General features: G+C 34.9%; 1 protein-coding gene across 2 annotated transcripts; it reads left to right on the top strand.

Annotated features, from left to right (window-relative positions):
- Positions 1 to 170: 170 nt before the first annotated feature.
- LOC145685894 (uncharacterized) lies at positions 171 to 21,092 on the top strand. Of its 2 annotated transcripts, none has more exons than XM_081758635.1 (4): positions 171 to 241; positions 7,144 to 8,058; positions 10,898 to 11,045; positions 18,966 to 21,092. In XM_081758635.1, the coding sequence occupies exons 2-3, from the start codon at positions 7,215 to 7,217 to the stop codon at positions 11,008 to 11,010; spliced, it is 957 nt and encodes a 318-aa protein (XP_081614761.1). In that variant the 5' UTR covers positions 171 to 241; positions 7,144 to 7,214; the 3' UTR covers positions 11,011 to 11,045; positions 18,966 to 21,092. The 2 variants fall into 2 exon arrangements, with proteins under 2 accessions (XP_081614761.1, XP_081614760.1); XM_081758634.1 differs by having other exon boundaries at positions 173 to 325.
- The last annotated feature ends 1,620 nt before the right edge of the window (positions 21,093 to 22,712 follow it).

Raw genomic sequence — 22,712 nt, 5'->3', positions numbered from 1 at the left:
GATAAAATTTTAATTCCTACTGACAAGATTTCTCCAAGAGCCGCCACTGGACATATTTTGCTTACTTTATTATAAAAATCTGTTAGCAATAAATTTCGGTATAATTTTAGAAGAGTTAGACATTTTTGGCTAGATTCAGTGTGCCATTTAGCTATTTTCTGAAGCCACCTGTTGGCAATATTGAAACATTGTTGCTCATGGTTAGTTGTAAAATACGAATTATGTTGTTCTCGATACGAAGGTAAAGGAAGTGATGTAATTATTTTCCGCTTATAGGAGCTATTGAAAGTTGACAGAAAAAGTTTTACTGGTGCAAGTGTTATAAGTAAGTTAATGACCTATAATACATTCCAAATTTTACATATAAATATTTAGCTGACAGCTCCGATCTTTCCTTTGCATTCAGGAGACTGTACAGATTGTGACTTCACAGGAGCAGTAGGAAATTTCATAGTTTCAGTATAATACTTAAGAATAAAGATGAGTTTAAGTAACGTTAGTGGGTTAAAAGTTGCAGAAGGGAGCCAGAAATGTGCAAAATTTACACGAGAAACAATTTACGTGCAGGTTTACTTTCGGCACTCCAGTCGAAATAATTGTTGAAAATTATAATTATTTCTAATTTCCTCCTCATTGTCCTAAAAAGATTTAGGTAATAATTAAGAACAGCTACTTCTCATCTCCCGTGCACGACGATACATCTTACTGTTGCACTACCTAAACACCCTAAGTACAAGGGCAAGAACTCAGTCTATTACCTACTTTTTAACATCCTAGATAGTCAATGAATAATTCCTGAAAGTATGGCGTTTCTCGTCCTTCCCTAAATGGAAAGTACTGCTCCTTAACTATAACCAAGATTTACTCTGTGTGACATGAAAACGGTGCTGGTGTAGTTTTGGCGCACCACATTTTGGAAGATTTAGAGGTGAAATTTAATACTGTATGAAAAGATATTTTTAAGGAACATTTCTGCAAACGACAGAATTTTATACAAAGTAATACAGCTTTATTTTAGGTTTACAAGTTAAAATCCGTGCATTTGCTTTACGATGGATAAAATAATTGAGTGCATATGAAAGATGACTCTATTAGATGTTATTTTCCATCGGCGGTGTACTTCTGTACAGTGTACAGAAGCTATATTTTATGTTTAGAAGTGGAGCGTTACTAATATAGAACAATGCCAAGTGTTATTGAAACGCATATCTTTGCCAAAACCGACTTCTTTTCACTATCCTCGCTTAGGTGTATGCCCACCATCACTGACGCGCCTGCTCCCTTCGGACGCACCAGAGCGCTACTGAGCGGGCCCTGCACTGAATCGGTTCGATAGCATTCGTGATTTTGGTTTGTGTTTTGCACCGTAGTTTTTATGCCATACTGTCAGGGTTGGCTGGTTTAAACCAATGTGGTTTAAACCATGGTTTAAACCAAGATTTAAACCAGCTGGTTTTTTCAAAAAAACCAACTGGTTTAAACCAAAAAACAAAAAAATGTTCGTAAAAGTGTAAATGTTTGTAAAATCTTGATGAACACACATTTGTGGGTTATCACGTTTCACTCCCGTATATTATTCGTATTATATTCAGACCTAAATTCCCCATTCATTACTCAAAAAGATTATACTACAAAAGCAACTTTTTTTTTTATAAGCTTATAAATGTTTATTTTGTGATTTTTTGTAGTTGTTATTATTGTTATGTAATTGCAATCGAAGAAAAATTATAAATATTGTTTCGTTTCAATGTTTACTATTGATGAAATACATCGAAAATGCCGTACTTTTTGTGCCTGTGTGTGTGGGGGAGGTCGTACAGACCCCACGAGAGGCATTTAGTGAAATAAGTATCTTTGGTATCTATTTATGTATAAATGAGTCTGAGCCAAAGTGGACTCAAATAATTCGTATCTTTATTCATTTTTCTATTGATATGCAGATTAAGTCGGTGTGTTTCTTTAATTTGGACCAATAAAAGTCGTTGTTAACTAACTTGAACTAAATTAGTTCTTCTGTACTCCGTAGTACTTTGAAATTGTTTATATGTAATTCTGTGTAATGGTTTTACTTGTGCAACTGTTTATCTTTTTGTCCTTCTGAAATGACTCTTGACAGTTATATTAAGAAGCATGTAAAGATCAGTACATCGTTTTTTTTTTTTTTTTTTGTTTTTTTTTATTATCAGGATTCCTTCGTGAGTGAGTCGGCAGACGTATGGCATTTGTAGCCAATTAGTCCTGGTTCCGAGTTCAAATGGAGGACAATTTCTCTCGGACGTAACTCGAGAAGCGGTTTTTATTCCGCTTTAAGCTTATATGACCCCTTCCAGCATAACCCGGTTGTTGCATAATAACATCAAGGCGAAACAAACTTATTTCTGTCCATATATGATATGAATATATAGAGCAAATTATTTAAACCATAAAAACCTGGTTTAAACCAAAAAAACCTGGTTTAAACCAAAAAAACCGGTTTATTTGGTTTTTTTAATAAAAACCATGGTTTTTGCCAACCCTGCATACTGTACATCAGAAAGCCGTATTTGTAAGCAAATCGTACTTCTGGTTGTCCCCTTGAATTTTATGTATTTCAAGTGAGATATTTTCATGTCGCCTAGTGCGAATCTTTCAGGAGACAATAAGAAGGAAGGGTTAAGTGCCGTATCGCCGGACCAATTTTAGGAAATTTACTAGGTCAATTGGATAATTTAAGTTTGTGAGGATGAATGAGTGAAAGTCAGGTAAGTGGAATACTAAAAGTGAAGAAAGTTTTTTTTTGTTTTGTTTTGTTTTGTTTTAAGCGGCACTGTATGTGAAGGCGGAAGGACTGTTTCGCGGAGAGGTACATTTCTTATGGTATAGTAGCGTAGAAGGCAGTGTGGTAATGGCGGCTCTAGTTAAGGCTGTGACATATCATGTCTTAGTTATGTGGAAGCGTATAAGAATAACGAACGATAATTAAAGAAAGTAGGCGTGTACAAGTACAATCGATATAATCCAACAAAATGTAACCGAATGCAGTACATTTTGGTGCTTTTTTTTTAGTTTTCAAAGTGGTCCGGCGATACGGCACAAAAGCCAGAAGAGAATTGGTGAAAATATTTTATCTCCATTATTTCAAGTGGTGCGTCAAAAGTAAACTTGCACGCATTCTTTTACTATTTGCGTATAAATACGGCGTTTAGATGTATGGTATAAAAACTATAGTGCATAATACAGACTAACCTATGCTAGGTGGGCACTCAGCACGAATCTTGTTGAACAGAAATAGGGCAAGACGAAGCAGACGGGGATTTTTTTTTTTTTTTTGTTGTTGTTGTTGTTGTTAAGTTTCTTCCCGAAATCACTTGGTAGTGACACTGGCGTATTTAGTAGTGATGACGTTTTATTTGTAATTGTGATGAGTATAAATACAATGTAGAGATATGACATAACAACTACAGTGCATAAAACACGAACCAAATTGTGCTAGGTTACTACTAAAAGCATGAATGCTTTCTAACTTAGTCAGAGCAGAGACGCAGGAGGGGACCGGAGGGGATGCGTCCGTAGAGAGCAGGCGCGTCAGTGATAATGGTATAAGCATAAACGAGCTCGTTTACAGCGGCTCACTATAAGTCTCAGTACCGACCCCAGAGACGTCGATGGATTTTTTTTTTTTTTTTTTTTTTTTAGGGGAAGGGGGGTACTAAATGTCATCCGCTGGTAGGTCCACGAAAATGTATGTATTTCAGCGAAAATATTTTCGAAAGCCTCTGCTGTTTTCATCTTCATTAGCTCCAACGTGATAAACGATGAATCTTAGTCAACATTAAATTATGATATATTTGTCAACATACTGTAAAACTATCACAATTCGTAGTTTATCATTATTAAATCATAACTTCACAAAACATAACCTGCGTATAGTTTATCATATAAACCCTATGAGTCACTATTACTAAGTTTAGCTACTTCTACACTGTGAGGTTAGTTATATCATTGAGTTAAGAGAATTATGCCAGATGGTTTGAATATTTCATATTAGAAACAAAGTTTATTGAATTGGTGTAATATTTAATATGAGGAAAACAGTATGTTAATGCAATGGTTCCCAATCTTTTTTATTAACTGACAGCACTTTCCTAAGCTCCTCGTGGCTAAGCGGTTAGTGTACGCGCCTTTGGCGTGGGAGACCCGGGTTCGTTTCCCAGCGAGAGCTCATGTGGTTCGGATTCCACGTTAATCAGTAGGTCCACGTCTCATATAGCCTCGCTGCTGAAAGGGATGTTAAACTCAAAATCAACTCAACACACTTTCCTGAACGCGTACGACATCGCAACAGATTTGTTTGATGTTTTTATTAGCAATATAAACTCTAGGTATAAGTCTTTGTATAAAATAATGACTCTGTAATATTTAGCATTGCTGCCGTCGCTGAAGGCGTTAATTAGTACACTCTATCTCAAAATTGATCTTAGCAAATTGTTTATTAAGTTGATTTTGAGTTTAACGTCCCGTTCAACAGTGAGGCTATAAGAGACATGAACCTACTATTATTAACATGGAATCCGGACAACATGAGCTCCTGCCGTGAATTGAACCCGGGTCTCCCACGCCAAAGGAGCGTACGCTAACCGCTTAACCACGAAGGAGCTCTAACTAATTATCAATTGCTTTATGATTTTTTAACTTATAATATTTCACGACATACCTTATGCGAATATGCGACACGGTTTGGAACGATTAGTTAATGAAATACTGTATACTTATTTTTACTGAGCTTTCATTTTAACTTCACTAACAGCGACTGTGCTAAGTAACCATAATTGAGATGTTGAAATGAGAGAAGAGGTCAGGCTGCTTTCGAATACAGTAGTAATTACATACGTGAAACAATGATAACGCCAAAAACCGTTTGTACAAGATAACTGTTTTATAATGAATTACCAGCACAGTTGAGTATTTTATCGTATGTACTGTTGGCAGAGTTTCAAGATGAATCGATTAAATTTGCCCTTAGAAATGTGTATTTGTAATTTCGAGGACTGTTTTTTTTTAAATTTAAGAGATTGTAATAGGAAAAAACGTACTTTTCGTCTCATGCCACCGCTTTGCAATCGTGCACAAAGTCGCTTTTATAAGTTTTCTCACAACTGGGTATTACTATTACGAATGTTGTATAGAACTATTATCAGGTAATTACTTATCGAGAGTACGAAATACATTTCATTACCTAAAATCACTCATTAGGAGTGTTTATCATCAAGTGGTGCTACCTATATAGGAATATCAGTATTAGACTAAAAAAAAAAAAAAAAAAAAAAAAAAAAAAAAAAAAAAAAAAACACATGAAGGGAATTGCGAGAGGATAAAGAAGCTATATCAGGTTCATCTAAGTATCAACAAAGTTCCAAACACTCGGTGCAAGAAGCATTACACCGTGCTACTTCAAATATTGAAAAAAATGTATGTGAAGCATATTTCATAAGGAGAAAAAGCCCCATCGTGAACGCTGATAAAGGAAATCTTGACAGGGATTTGTACAGTATTATTACCAATTACATCAGCAAATGAAATCAAAGAGATAGCAGAATACTGTATTACGTATTTATTGGTTAGATATATATAATTCACTCTGAATTACATTAGTGATTTAAATGAATTATCTGTTGAGTGATTAAGACGACGTTTTGATGAAGAAAACATACCAAAAAAAGGTATTAATAAAGTTAGTGCACTAACATTAGGGTTACATGCGTATACTTTTTATACTGAAATAATAAGAACTATCTGTAACTCTTGCGGAAGGTAGGCGGCCATAATCAGTGATAACAAACTGCGCAATGAACCATGTTCTTAAAAATCTACTAAAGTCTGTTTTGAACTTTGCATGTTAACAGTTTATTGTTAATATCATATTAGCATTAAGCATGCTGTTTAGGTCACCGAAATATTGTGTTGATGATATTGATCGGTTCATATCTTATTTCATTACAAACGGTATTCCTTTCCTTGTCATTTTTCGCTTTGGCAAGTCATTGATCGCGTAATGGCCATATAGTACACAGTTGCAAGCCCATGCTGTAAATAGCTAGCTATCTGTGAGAAATATGAGGATTAAGTATATTTTTAAATTCAACGTTAATGCTCTTTAGACTAAAGGAAACTGGTGATTAATAAGACTCAGTGATTGTGAGAGAATTGATGGAATGAAAATGCGGGAGGATAGGAAGAACCTCGAGAATACCCCACAGATACAATGGTGTCCACTTTAAACTCATAACTTGTTTCAGACAAAAGTTGTAGATTATACTCTCTAGAAACTTAGTAATTCTTTGGCTGTCGCATCCACTGCTGAAGAAATGTTTTTAAAAAGAAAGGAGAATAAAGGTTTTGTGTTCCATATGTACCAAAATGGCGGCGTGAGTGAAAATACGTCAAGATGGAGAAATTAAAATAATAAAACATATCCAACCAAATTCTGAATTAACTACTCAGCCTTTTGCGGAGTATGCCATCCTTATTAGGCCTGCTATACACTATAGGATAGAGTCCTAGAATCGGCATCTCAACGTATGTGTGATATCAGATCGCATTTCATTTCCTATGTTCTGAACGATCCTATAAGATTTCTCTTGTTTAGATTACGCTCTGTTTCGAAAGAAAATTCGTAGATTTCGATCTGGTGAGAGAAAGTGAGAAGAAACAACTGATGAGATATGTTTTGCTAGTTTATCTTCTGATTTTTATTTTATTTTAATTTTTTTATTTATTTATTTTAGAGGTGTGCAATTTAACAATATAGCACCTGGTATCAATATCAGTAGAATGTGCAGTGTAGTTAGTATAAGAAATCATCAATTTTGTAATTTTATTAAATAGAACTTTCTCATATGAAAAACGTCATTTGGTGAGACAGGAAAATTCTTCATGTATATGACACAAAAGGGTAGGATTTCCTACGAGATATGTCGTAACATTTTTCTGAAGATAAATCCTAAGATAATTCGTAGAATTTATCTCAGAGTGTATAACAGGCCTTATTAAAGTAATCAAGTGTTTACCTTGGCTGATTTGACCCCTTCTCTCTCATATAATGTGTCAGTTTTTATTCAGTAATGCGAATCTTGTTCCACCATAATTATGTGATTTCTATTTCAGGTAATTCTTTCGCTCGATTGTGATCTGATGGTGTAATTGTGTAGGCGTTTGATTATCAAGTGTGAATAAAAATGCAAACTCAGATTCACTATCTACATGCTATGAAAGGGAAGGTGATTGAGATGCACCCTCCTTTCAAAGCAATCGTATCATTCCAGTACAAGGACAAACAAGAACGAGCCTTGTTAAAGGCAGAGAAAATTGTTATTGACGGGAAGTATGTGCCAGAAGGCAAAATGATCTACGAGTACGTGGCCGAAGGGGACACGTTAAACTTTGATTGTCATGCATTTGACGAAACAAAAGCTGACAAGTGTGGCTGGTTCATAACCAAAGCGTGGAAACCTAACCCTGACAAAGGGCCGATAACGTACATCTCTGGTATTGTGAATTCATCAGGGAAAGTGACTAATTTATCTCATCGTCATGGTGTGATAACATATACAGATGCTTCTTTTCGTGAGCATAACGTTCGTTTTCAAGCAAGCAAGTATTTTAACTTTGGTAAGCGGCTGAATGCAAAACAGAAGCTAGACAATATTCTGACGCCCGACGAAACCATACAGTTTGATGCGGTTCCCTGTGAACCCCGGGAAAATGACAACAATTGTGAGTGGTTTGCTACTATGGCATGGAAAGGTAAAAAACCTGCTATAGACTATGATGATGAGAGTAACATGAAGGAGTTATCGATAAACAATCATCTTGCTGTGATTCGACACATTGCTCTCAATCCTCGCTCAGTGTTTATTCGTGGGCAGGGACAAATTATGTCGATCTTGAACGAAGAATTTGGAATAGCGTTAGGAGCAGTGAAACGAAACCATTGGCAGACCATTATGTTTCATCGAAGTACATGCTTCTTGTTCAAACTAAGTTTGTCAACTTTCAATCTCATGGATGTTTTCAAAGAAGGTAAGTTTTATTTTGTTCGAATTCAATGGCTGTGTCTGTTTTATGTGTGTTTTGCATTTTTGAACTTTGAGAATCTCTGGCGACATAATAGTTTCATTTTTTTTTTTTATTAGTAAAACAATGAAATGAAAATCTTCATTGTTTTCCGCCCCACGATTATGCGGAGTAGGCTAAAGGAGACGGTGATGATGAGCAATGAAGGAAATGGTGGAATGAAGAAAGTGGGAGGAAACGGGAGAACCCACGCACACGGTGTTTGTCCACCACAAAGTTTACTTGGCGCGAGCTGGAATCGAAGTTTTTTTATTAGTATATTACTATACATATGGTCAAACGATATGTATTTATCAAGCTCAAGGGAAGGGGCAATTACACCCTTCTATCCTGCCCAAATGATGCCAACTAGAACATTTGCTTGCTTTATATTGATAGACAGAACAGATATGAGGGGAAAGCTTATATACCAATACACGCTTTCCCCTCATATCTATTTTGTCTATCAATACAAAACTTGGTATACACATTTCTTATCTCCTATAGTATTTCTCGAGATACATTTGGATTCTGTACTTTTACCGAGGGCCACACTAGAGGGGTCCAAAGTTGATGGGAGGGATTTCTGGAAGGAATTTTCCGACATTCTCCCAATTTTCCGTGTTCAAGTACGTTATGGGCCCCAATTCTGGATAGCTTGTTTCATGTTGAAGAGAATGAACTATAAACCATGATTTTCCATGAACAATATTGATACAATAGCTATTTCACTGCTAATCTACGATTTTCTTTATACTAACAGGGTCAATGGGCCCCAGGACTTACTTCGTTGTTCATGGCACCTAATTTTTTGTGCATGGACATATCTTTGTTATGTGTATCGAATGGACTAGGTTTGATTCGGATGTCCGGATGACAGGTTCATGTCCGTTCCTTGTAAGAATATCTTGTGAACTCTTTCTTGCGATATTGATTTCAACAGAGTTTTCCAGCTTTACCTAATAAGAAATTATATTTGCTCACAATTTTATCTAAGTGTTTATTTAAGAATTTAATTATCTAATTGTTTTGTGAAAAATTATCAAGTTTAAAAATTCTGTCTCTCATGTATAACGATTATTTATACAGTATCGTATCGTAATAATCGAATCCTTCTGAAAAATTTTATTTACCTGTGTTCATTTTTATTTATTTTTTATCTTTATTTAATTTTTTTTATTTTTTGAAAATGAAGTCTTTTTAATTTAAAGTCCCAGCCATCCTTTAGGTTAATGAAGGCGAATAATTAATGAAAGTGAATGACAGTGAAATTAGATTATTGTGGTCTCTCACCAGAACCACGTATACCAAAGGCACATGCAAAAAAACAAAAAAGTCCTCCCTGATGTTGATCAACAAAGACCTATACCAAAACTTGTACATGTCGAATATTAGATTTTGAAGGGCCTTGGTATTTTTGACATTGTATCACAGGATTTCTACAGGTTCTGATTGTAAAAAAATCCATGCCTCTATGAAATTCTTGTAAGACCTCCCTCCTTTATAGCCCGACCTTCCCTCACCAATTTGGCATTTCTCTTCGGTATTTTTTCCTATTGACTTTACTTTTATTTTAATATGTAGTAACAGTTTTTCTTTTTTTTTTTAATACTCCACTATTGCCTACGAACAAGATTATATATATTTTTACATAAAATACGTACAAATATGATTAACACTCCCAAAAGAAAAGGAAAAACAGTAGTTTATTTGAATTATATGTATTAAAACTATAATTAACAAAAAATATTAACACAAAATCGTGACCAAATACTGACTTTCGCGACATGGAGTTACTGAAATTAACGTGAGAAAAGCCCTTTTCTTTATGATCTTACTCAGTTCGGTATCAGTGTCCCCTTTTCATCATTTTCCCGTTTTCCTCTTGCACCAAGTCTCAGCTGTGCATTCAGCATTTTTTTTTTTTTTTTTCAGGTTCCGTTTTGTTGTTCTCACATATCTCTTCTCTCTGCTGGTGCAAATAATTTTCGTAACACCTCGGAAACCTTTCATGTGAAGCAGCATCTTCTGGTAATTTGCCTCTTGAATCTGGTTATGAATATACCTTTCTGTTACAATAGTCTTTCCATGCATATTTTTGATTAAGAGACTTACTGACGGAAAACTCTCTATCAACCGTTATATTTTCGTGCGGGAATTTTACAGTCCAATTTTTATATACTATCTTCCATAAATGTTTGTATTCTTCAGTGCCAGGATTGACTGACACACGAATCCTGATTTCCCACCTCCCTAGATCGAAAAGTTGTGATAATCTGATTATGTTTACTGACATCTCATTAGCAGTCGAATTGAATCCTGCGCATCTTTACTTTTAAGCCCATTAAAGTTTATGGTAAATTATTCTTTCCTTGACATAAACGAGAATTTTGAAAGTTAATTTTAGTAATCACTTTTATCAAATCTAATTAAATGTCCCCAACTTTTAAAAATCAAATTTTAATATTTATGAAGCAAATTTAACTTAAAGTATTTTAAATTTATTTAAAGTGCAAATCTGTTTTGACAAAAACCAAAGGAATATTTGATTTTACTTGAATAAAGAAAAGTCAAACCATTAGAATCCAGTTCATTCCAAGTGAAAAAGAAGAATAATTTTCCATTTAAATTTAATGGATATTGGCGCCAGGTATTCAACATTGTTAATTTAATAGTAAAACTGACTTTATATTATATATAATGAAACAAGTTTTATTATTAATTTTCACTTTTATCATGTTTTCTGTATTTTAGGTGAAACTAATGATTAACTTTGTAACTTAAAAAGAAAATTTCTTCATTGTAGGAGACAGGATAAGGTTTATCGCTGCTGGAGCACCGGCAAAATTTCCAACCAAGTGGGTCGCATCGCAAATATCAGTGTATTTTGAAGACGATGATTTTCTGGATTATATATAATACAGACTAAGTACAGCATTCGATCAAACGAACCGGTAAGCTTAAATTATAGGAAGGAGTGTTGTGTTATACAAGAGAGTTTGAGAGCTTTCAAGCCAATGACTATTTAAGAGAAAATCTATTTAATTTGGATTGGATATGAGTTTAGCGTCCCTTTCAGTAGCGAAGGTATATGAGACGTGGACCTACAGTTTAACGTGTGATCCGAACCCCATTAGCTCCCGCCAGGAATCGAATTCAGGTCTCCCACGCCAAAGGCAAGTAATCTGTCCACATCTCAGGATTCCTCGTGAGGAAGCTCCTATTTAATTTGTGTTGAGGTTCGTTCGAATAAAGGTTGTGTCTACGAGGTAAAGAAATGTGTGATACCATAATACGATATATGCTGGTTAAAGTTTGTCTCTTTTCGGCACCGAGGCTGTATGCAACATGACCTATAGCTTAACGTGTAGTCCGATCCATATGATCTCCCGCCGGAAGACAAATTCTGGTTCTCTATTCTAACCAGGGTATTCTAACTATGTAGCTGTGAGGGAGCTCTCATAAAGTTCAAGACCATGGGTGGAATAAAAGGTGGTTTATGATACTGTTACTCTTATTGCTAGAAACAGTGATCTTACTATTAAACTCACTCAGTGATCTGATAGGATGACTATAGAATATGATTAATGTTTGTACTCGCTTAACCCTTTTCGGATTTGTAGTATACATACATACATACATACATAAATAGCACAGTCAGAGTAACCGCAAGATTTTCATTATATTTACTACTAGCAGCGTTCACCCCGCTTCGCTGCGGTCACCCCGGAACGCAATAAACTTTGTTACTTAGATAATTTTTACTTTTTCGCTTTCAAGTGATATGATAAAAACCATAGAAGATTGCAGTAAATCTTAACATTATATCGCCTGTCATTTATGTTAACCCGCCCCGCTTCGCTGCGGTCATCCCGGTGCTGGCATATTGTAAAAGTGTCTGTAAAAATAAGCAAATCAATTAAAAAATTTTAAACAGAAGATTCAAGCTATTTTCCGCTGTATATCGCCTGTCATTTATGTTAACCCGCCGAGTGACACGGTCATGCGGGTTGCATATAAATACGTTTATTTTTACCTATGATGAACTAATAACAAAGGATTTGTACGTTATGGACACTTGAATGGTCAATTATCTCAAGACACTGGTAATTAAAAATTAAAGTGATATGATAAAAACCATCTAGGGTCCAAATCCTAATAACCCCCCAAAAATGAAAGAAATTGGTTCAGCCGTATTAGCGTGATGAGCGGACAAAGGATTTTGTACGTTCTCTTTTATATATATAGATTTAAATAAGCCATTCCGTGACATACTGGTATCTACTTGAGTTTCCAACAACTTTTAAGTTTGGGGAGGGTCAGAGCAGTATTTTGCGTTACAGTAGTCCAGATGCTCTCCGGTTGGTGTTTTTGTCCTCAATATGAGTGTGATTGAGACTTAAAATGCTCATTTTGTTTCCTTTTCTGGATCGGTGTAAAGTGAAATTTTAATAAAAATTACGTATTATTGAATGTTTCTTTTGTTTACGTTCTAAAAGGAAATGCTTCACGTACATTATAAGACGTTCAAGAATCTCATTCATCCCTAGAATCTCGAAATATGAGAAATGTGTGTGACACAAGCTTTTGTAAACAAAGACGAATTCTGACACTGCGAAATGAGGGCTACTCAAATAGACAAATCGCCAGATTCCTAGGTATACATCCTACGATCGTTGGTAGAATAATAGAGAAGCAAGAAGAGCATGGTATATCTTCTGAATGAGAACGGTGTGGTGGAAAATTTAAACATCTGCGAGATTGGATGAAGAGGTTTTTCGTTTGGCTGTATCAGACAGAGCTTCCAGAGGCATGAAATGCAGCGGCTATTTGTTGTAAATCAGGTTATAAGCCAGATGACCGTTGTCAGACGATTTAATGAAAAAGGTTACATAAGAAAATTCTAAAAATGAACCCACTTTTAACTGATAAACATGTAAACGCTAGAAGAGAGTTCGTGAGTAGACACGGCGCATGGAGTGATGAACAGTGGCGGCACGTAATTTTCTTGGATAAGGAGAAGTTTATGATTGTTGGACATGACAGTGGAATGAAATTTTGGATGAGAAAGCTAGAAAATGTGAAGCTCAAGTCCGTTTCTAAAAGAAGGAAATTTGATGAAAGTGTCATTGTGGGGATACATTACTTCAAATGCAGTGGGATGAATTAAAATCTGGAATAAACAAAGTTAATGCAGCATATTACGTTGACATTTTGAACCGAAACTTACTACTATCTGTTGACTATTTCTCAGGTCCTCATTTGAGTTGATTTATTTTCCAAGACGACAATGCGCTGTATCATAGGGCACGGAGTGTAGCGGACTGGTTTCAAAGTATGAATTTTCAAAGATTATGGTGCTCACTAAATTCGCCGGATATGAATCCTATATGTAATCTGTGGCATATTATGTCACAAAAAGTATATGGGAAGGTATTTCAGAATAGGAGACAAATCACTAAGGAACTGGTTCGAATCTGGCACCTCGAACTGGATATTACACTAAATGAAACACTTGTGAACATCATATCCCGTTGGTTTGCAGCATTAAGAGCTGCCCGTGGCGGTGTAACAAAAGATTGAAGTGTCATAAGTATTGTGGTATAAACATTTTTTCATTTACTTTCAATAACTTTCCTATTATACAATAGTGTGATAATAAAATATATACATTAAATTTAATTTCTGGATAAGGCCCCTTAATGTATAAAACAGTGTTTTCCTATAATGTTCATATATGTACTACAGTAGTACAACATAAACATTAGAGAACTATTAAAAGATCAGTTGAACAGTAATGTGACCAACGAGATGTGCAAACTGGGGCTGGAATTGACAATATAACGTTTTTTTTTCAATGTAGTACATATATATATATATATATATATATATATATATATGTGTGTGTGTGTGTGTGTGTGTGTGTGTGTGTGTGTATATACAGGGCGTTAATGAACTATACCGACAAACTGTAAGATGTGATTCCTCACATAAAAAAAAAAAAAAAAAAAATCATATGGACCTGTGGATAAAGTGCATAGTTTCAGATTGAAGGCTGTCCAAATTCGCGAAAAAGTCAAATTTCAAGAGCCCTATTTCGAATTCGAGAAACAGTGGATGGTGGTCTTTATCAGTGTAAAAGAAGTCATGCATATGCAGTCCAAAATTTCACATTTCATTGATGTTCATGGGTACACAGAGTATTCCCTGCAGGGTGAAATTCCCAGACATGCCATCAACCGAATTTTGAGATGTTCTGACATTATGATTGGTCCAAAGTAGTCAAACGGTAAGAGTTGATAGTAGTAAACGTGGTATCCTTTGGCGCGATGTCGGAAGTGTTAAAGATCGTCAGGTGCACGGTCTCGTACTCGGCAAAACGCATGCTGCGATGTTTTCTTTCACGCTTATAAGTAAAGAAAATGTGAAATATACCATGACGAAATACATCGTATCACACGTTAATAATTTTCTTAAATTTATACAAATATAAAATGCAGAAACTGTGATTTGATCACCAGGAACTTTCGGGAAGTACCTGTCAGTACACAGAGTAAAAGTTCCTTGATTAATGTGTTATCTGGTTCTGTGTTAGGTAAGACTGTTGTGAGTGCATAGACGTGAGAAAACGTAACATACGTAATATTTACAAAAGGACCACTCACCTCTCTTTCATAGATCTACCCACAACCGTACATAGGACATACTTTGCCTTAAAGTAAATGTCTTGAGGAAACGAAAAGTGCCTTGTTGAGAGCCGAGTAAGTTAGGAGCATGTTTTCGATGAGTAGTGCTCCTGTCCTATTTCAAGCTGTAGTCCTGTCTCGTACAGTCTCAGCACTGAAAAAATATCTTTAAGTCGATTCAACAAGGATTCAAGAAAGGATCCACAATTGTTTGATTCTGTCAATGGATAAGCCTACATTAAGTTTCAAAAGAGTGTGGATGGCCACGTTTTATGAACTACAGAACTTAGATTAGTTTATAATTCGGTATGATTGCTCTGCCAGAAATTAGAGAACATGCATGTATTTTCCCTCACTTTAGCCTTTCAAATCACGAATTTGAGTTATGAACATAATGACTTAAAAATAAATCCTTTATGAATAATACTTATTAAATGAAACGGAATAACTTTGGTTGATTAGTTGTTTTACCTAGATATCTTGGTGGAATCCGTTGATTGGCCAGTTTCTTGCAAGTTATTAAGTACTGTGTTATAAGTGTTGTTAACATTAAATTCAGATTTTAATACTTGGATTAAGGGAATCTGTCTGAATTTCGGTACTCAGTCATGCCCTTCAATTCTAAGATATAATCCACTAAAACTAATACTTTTTTTAGTTCAATATGTTCTCTGTACAATTACCTTAAGCTTAACACATTGAAATAAACATAAATCTGTATTAAACTCCGACATAATACTTTTATTTATGCACACTTAGCGTTATACATTCACTCCACAGATAAACATTAGACACCAAGCCTACAGACCGCCGCATTACATCATATATGTTTAAACAAAGGATACTATACTCCGCCACATATATTTAATATTTCTTAAATAGAACACATTACTAGTTGAACCACTTTATTTTTCAGCACGTACTAATCTTTGACATTTCTTGCCCACACCGTAATTACATTTATGTTTATTACCCAACAGCAAGATCCCATAGTTAGATACATTGGTTGTTTTTCCAAGAAACAGGTTAAATAATTCTTATTAACTTAAGTCAGTACTATACTACATTGCACAAAATGTTATAAAAACTACCATGTTTTTTTTTAATAATTTGTACATATTTTTGACAAATCCTTCCTCGTGTCTCAGAGCTTATACCTAGATATAAAGAAAGGAATTCCGAGACAAGGGTGGGAAACAAATTGCTTACCAGAAACCGCTGCTGCAGAAGTCACATAGTAACTAGAAACACCATAACATGAATACAAATAAAAGTAATATATATTTTTTCGCTGACTTATCTGATAGGTAGAGGAAGAAGTAGTAAGAAAGAAATATTTAAGGAAAACATTATTGAGAAACTGAAGATTTGGTTCCATCTTGGTTTCATGAATCACGTTTCCTTTTTCCGCTCTTTACTTTAGTATTTATGTTTTTTCTATTTCTTCCCCTTTAGGAGGCACGGTGGCTCAGTGATAGGGTGCCTACCTCTGAGAGTGGGATCCCTAGTTCGATCCCCGTCCAAGTATGTGGTGGACAACCGTTTCCATGGGTTTTCTCGGGATACTCCCGTTTCCTTCAACTTCGTCCACCAGTTCTCCCATCATCATTCACTTGCCTTAATCATCGTCTCCCTTGCCTAAAGGGTATATAATCGTGGGACGTTAAACTGAAATATTTCATTTCGTGTTTCCTTCCCCTTTGATTGAGGTCAGGGGAAGAACTTACGTCTTACTTGTATTTGTGTCCCTGTTACGTTGTTTCTAGTTCTTTTTAGATGTGTCCCGGATTTAGCTCTATAGATCACAACGTGGCACCGAAAGTGCAAAAGTTACTCTTTTAGTATTTGTGATTTGTTGTTAAGAAGTTTAGTTTATTAAAAATTCCTTTTTTGTATTTATTCTGTCTGTCCGTGTGTTAGTCCTGGTGACAGAATCTCAGGAACTACTTGATGACACCATAAATTTTGCCCAGGATGTGGAGAATAAGTTAAGAATAGAATTCGATGATGGACGGAATCCATCTAGTTGATCGCAAGATAGGGCAATCAAAAGTCGGTTTCCCATGTATTTCCTGTTCGGAATTCAGTATTATTATTAACTTAAAGTCAGTATTATACTGTGAAACCTCCCTTAACGAACACCTCTATAATACAGACAGTTTTTTTTTTTTTTTTTTTTTTTTTTTTTTTTTTTTTTTTTGGTCCCGGCAAAAACATATGTTCTCTTACGGAACAAAACGCTTCCTTTTACGGACACTCTCAGATACGGACGCGAACAGTCCTTTTTGCCCCCCAAAAGGACTCTTCATAACGGACAGAAATTATTCTCGGTTCTGCGATACATACAACCACACACATATATTTCTTCTGCAGCCGTACTGAGGATTCTCAGTGGACACTTGCTAAAGAGACCCTTGTAGAAGAAAAAGCATGCATTTTTCGCTAAACAAAAGAGATTAGCCGGTTAGCTGGATCCTAACGCATCTTTTGAGAAGGTTCTGAGAATTTGAAAAAAAAAAAAAATGCTTACAGTGTGATGACATGTACTTTAGAAAATTACCATACACGCATTATGTTTTGCAGTATACAAATATATTAACACATCCCCCAGCAATAATATTATTTAACAGAAATGAATTTCTCCTTCATTCGTTCCAATAACCCAAATACGTACTAAATAGAGTATTTTTGAATTGAATTTTACGTATTTACGCTCATACACAATGTATTTTCTGTATTTTACTGCATACAATTACCGTTGTGAGAAATTAAATTTCTGTGAACTCTCTGTAATGGACGCCTCTCCGTAATGGACAAAATTTCATGTGCTATTGGTGTCCGTTTTTCAGAGGTTTCACTGTACTATGTTAAATAAATTATATATATGTAGATATAAGAAACTACTATATGTCTTATGGGAGTAATTGTGGATATCATCCTTGCTTGATAGACTACCCGCAATGCTGTTGAGATAACTTAAATATTTTCTGTTTTCAAATATTCGTTCATCTTAAGTTTTTAATTGGGGGGTGGAAGATGAGAGGAAATGCGGAAGTGCAAATTTCAATATTCACATTGTGTACACTATGACTGCTATTTATTTCACTGTTTTCTGGTAAATAATATATGTAGGTTTCTAAAGAATTTTTTGGGTAATCCCTGACACCAAAGATCACACAACAAGTGTAGACCAACTTGGGTGCAGAAAAGCTGCCGTTCAGCACTATGACCAACCGACGATGCATGAACAGCTATAACTCGAGTACAGGTCAGATCGAAGTGGAGTAAAAGGGAATATTGATTATGTTTAATCGTAATATATTTGTTTAATTCATAATTAGGCGTGGTGCAGAGGCGGGACTATGGTAGCCTCAACAGAAATGTGAGAAATCCTGGGAGTATTTTTTGAAAAGTTTACGAGGAAAATTAAAAAAAGAGTAAATAAATAAACAAGTGTAATATTTCAGTAAGTAAAAATTCTAATATGTTGTAACTTTATGACATTATTATTATTATTATTATTATTATTATTATTATTATTATTATTATTATTATTATTATTATTATTATTATTATTATTATTATTATTATGGCAAGTCTTCTCGGGCTATCCGCTAGGTGAAGGTGTTGACATCTGACGAAGACGTTGACATCGCATTCATCTTCAGGGATTGTAATGGAGAGACCGGAGATGTGATAATGTATATATGGTGACTATTTGGAGACACAGCTATGAATGGGGGCTTGTGATTGCCTGAGGGATGTCTGGCTCCTGATTGGCTACAAGAAATTGCTTTTTTGAATGTCTGTTTTTGTTCTTGAAAAGGGTGACCAGATCGGACTGAGTTGAAAAACAGGAACAAAATCAGACATTCAACAAAGCCATTTCTCGCAGCCACAACAACAGCCAATCAGGAGCCAGCATCCCTCAGATAATCAGAAGCCAGCACTTTCCTGAGCCAATCACAAGTCCCATTCATAGCTGTGACCCTAAATATTCACCATATATACATGCTCACGTCTCCGGTCTCTTCATTACAATATTACAATCACTGAAGATGAATGCGATGTCTGTATTCGAAACGTCGGATGTCAATACCTTCACCTGGCTGTTAGCCCGAGAAGAGTTACTAAAAATCATGTTGCCAGGAAAAATTCAATTATTTCTTTATTTTTATTTTTATCTAGATGTGGGTGAAAATGTTCGTGCCTTCTCGGAAAATCATTCCAATTACAACATAAAATGTGGACGATCACATGACGCTGTTTTGAACATAGATGAACCTGTGTGTCATTTAAGGAACTATGCGAATCGCTACCTTAAGTGCTACAGTTGTCTTTCCTTTTGCACTTTTCCATTAAGTTTGTATGATACTTAATATTATCATTCCTGTTGTTAATGTTTGTCACATACATTTGAAAATAAAACGCACTGCCAAATATTTGAAAAAAAGTAAAGTTTAATGTATAAATCCTGTGCATTTATAATATATGAGCGTTTTGTTCTTGAGTATTATCTAATGAGTATGGAGACACTTTGGTTGTAAGAAGATAATTATAATCGGCAAGTGTAAGAAGTATGCTTTCAGTCATATTTAATTTTATATTTGAAGTTATTTCAGTACCATTTCTTTTTCTATTAACAAATATTAAACAATTTTCTCTGTGATACAGTGTTGTATAGTGATTGTTTCAGATATTTGTATTATTTCTTGTTTCTAGTTGTTAATAATTTTCATTTACCATTACGTGAGGCAAACTTGTAGACCATCTTGCATATAATTTTGGTATGGCATGGCATGTGATGTTGATTCATGTCGTGATGAGATTGATTAATAACATTTTGCACCTCAAGAAGTTTTCAATAGCAGTTCAAGAAATAAGAACTGTGCCTCTCCTGGTGTCGTGATCTAAATAATTGTTCACGGCATTTCAGCCAGCAGGTGTGTTTGTTTTCTCACGTTTCGAGATAAAACATTGTTCTCGAAACTCTCCGATAACGTATTTTAACAGTTCAAGAAGTTTACATATTTTTATTAGTGTCATTTGACAAAGTAATAATAATAATTTTAATTCACCAATTCTTCCTTTATCTTTTTATCAGCTAATGAATGCAAGTTGGGTTAAAAGTATGCATTGATTTAGCAAGTTTTCCGCCTGAAAAATATATTTTGTGCACTGTAACAGGTTTATTTGTTAGTGTTACGAACATGTGCAGAGAAACAATAGTTAACTCGAATATGTAAAATATCAATATATAAATTGTAAAGTGTTTTGTACATTTATTATACATTGAGTACTAATATATAAATTGCAAATGTGTATATTACGGACTCCGAGTAAGAAATGATTATATCGAAAGTTTGTGGATACTTAACTTTTAGCATTAACTGGTATTTTCAGCCAATTTGCATAATAATCTTGTGCCATTGTTTCATGACAAGTACATCCAAATGACCAGTTCGTCGCTTCTCGGGGTGTGATTTGTGGTATTTGACTTACGTACCTTTTTGTTTACGTTGTGCTTTGTACTTCAAGTAAAGTTTGAACTAATGAATACGAACGCTTTAGGCATGAGGCTATGGAAATACTTCTACTGAAAAAATTGTGTTTATGTTTAAAGAGAGTGCCTCTTTCCCGTGGACTTCTCATTTTGAGTTATTAAATTTTATTTTCAAAACGTAAATATACAGGAATATCTTGCATAACGCGGTTAAATATTATTCGCTATGCAAACTGCGTTCTTTGAGGGTATGTACGATTAGTGGCGTGTCTTCAGGCATTGAAGCAGTGCTTTAGTATCTCAGACACAGAATTTAATTGTGTTTTCTAATGTTGTTTTTTACTAAAACTTTTCAAATAAAGCACGTCACTGTGTATCTTGGCTTTGAATTGAGTTTGTTCATCATAGAAATTTATAATAACAAACAATAATCAAAATTTTATTACTTCAAAAGTTTAATTTGTTGTCAACTCGTAAATAAGTGTAATAAGAAAAGCTGTGTTAGAACACAACCGCGTTATACAAGATACTCATGTATAAATATTGTCAAACTAGTAATCCATCAAACCAGGAATCCTAATACATAGTCACTAAGATTTATATTCTGCATTGCACTGTATAATTATCGACTGGTTCCTCTTACCGTCGTTTTAGTCGAAAATTCGGCTATTGTGTAGTGAAATCCTGGCTTGGAGGATTAATAAGAATTCTTTTTATAATTTCTGTGATTAGTGTGGAAGCCTTATTGTTAATTTAAAATGAAATTTAATATGAAGAAGAGAATAAAGATGAATATAGTTGTATATACATAATGTTTTCAGTGTTACTGTATGTCTAAATTCAGTGTTTAATGTTCGTTGTTTGCTTCTATTCAATCTTGAACTGTATCATTCTTTCTAAATCCAAGAAATCTCAGGTGAGATCGGATACCTTCGTACAATCCTTGACCCCCCCCCCCCCAAAAAAAAAAGAAAAAAAAACTACAAATAAATTACTCACCTAGTAATGTTTCTCGTCTTCTCCAATATTTCGAGTGAAGAAATACACAATGACTTAAGTGCTTTTTCACAAGATGGTTTCTTCCTTTTTTGTGTTAGTTTTTCTGTATGCTCGCGCGCGTGTGTGTGTATGCATGCCAGGGGGTTAAGAGAGAGAGAGAGAGAGAGGGAGAAAATAGTGGTTATATGTTGAGTAAAATTTTATCGATTCTTTTAGTCACTTCTGTTTCCTAATAGTTGTAGATTGCTCTGATTATTTTTCTATATAACAATATATGTACTTAACCCTAATGTTAGTGCACTAAATAAATTTACTTATAACCTCTTGTATTCGTTACTAATAACTTTTTTTTATTGCTATGCCTAAAACTAATAAGAACAATTTATAACTATAGAGCTGAATGTATCACTTGAAATGTTGGTGAAAAAATTGACGAGAAATATTACTAAGTGAGTAAAGTATACTACTTTCGTTTTCGAAACAATTTTATATTGTAATAACATTAGAAAATTTATAAAAATACAGAATAGGATACACGTTGCTTTTCCAAAAATGTGTCGCCGTTTTCAAATAGAATCAACAGAAGAGTTAAAAAAGAGAAAATAAGTTGTTACATTGAACTAGGAGTGGGCATATCTTTCCAACTGCGGCAAACCAAGAATTATCATGACCAGAGAGAAACGCACGCGAGACTTCACAAAGTGGGTTAAAACCAGAAAAGAGGCTTTTCCGAAAAGAGTTCATTCTAGTTCCCGGTTGTCACCGAGGCAAACTGAAGATTGGAGGGTGAAGAAGAACTGCAAAATAAACTTCCAGTACTACCAAGAGGATATCCTGAAGCCGATGTATGAGCAATAGCTACCAGAAACGTCAACATAGTCTTCATCCCTAATAAGACACAGCATCACACCTCAATATCGTCCCTCACATTCTGCCATAATGTGGAGAGGCTAATGGAATACAGGTAATACCTTTCAACGAGATACCTGTGAAGTCTACAGACGCAAGTCTAATTGATTATTATTATTGAAACTACTTTAAAAGGGCTTTGGGCAAGATGCGTGTAACAATTGTGAGTTGGCTCTAGTAAAGTGTGAAAGAGGAGTGCAACAAGATCCCTCTCGTAGTTCTCCAATGGTGCTTTCTGTAATGGAAACTAAGTCACCAAACATCAATCGAAAACAGGGAAGACACATTAAACCACAGCGTTGACTGGAATTTCTTAACTACTGTAAGTACAGTTTGGTCCACACGCACACATATATATTATACACCGTTGAAAGTACGGAGCCATAGAGCAACTTCGTTATGAGTATATGTGTATTGATAAAAAGAAGAAAGTTGTTGGAAATAGGTGTTTAAATCTAAAATTGTGAGATTTTTTTCAATTGCATCAGTCGTTTGGGGTCCAAAATGGTAAGGGGTCCTATGTT

The sequence above is a fragment of the Thermobia domestica genome, chromosome 5 (genome assembly GCF_964235325.1).
Source record: "Thermobia domestica chromosome 5, izTheDome1.hap1.1, whole genome shotgun sequence".
Classification (NCBI taxonomy): Eukaryota; Metazoa; Arthropoda; class Insecta; order Zygentoma; family Lepismatidae; genus Thermobia; species Thermobia domestica.
The sequence above is the reverse complement of the archived record's forward strand: the minus strand, read 5'-3'. Positions and strand labels throughout refer to the sequence as shown.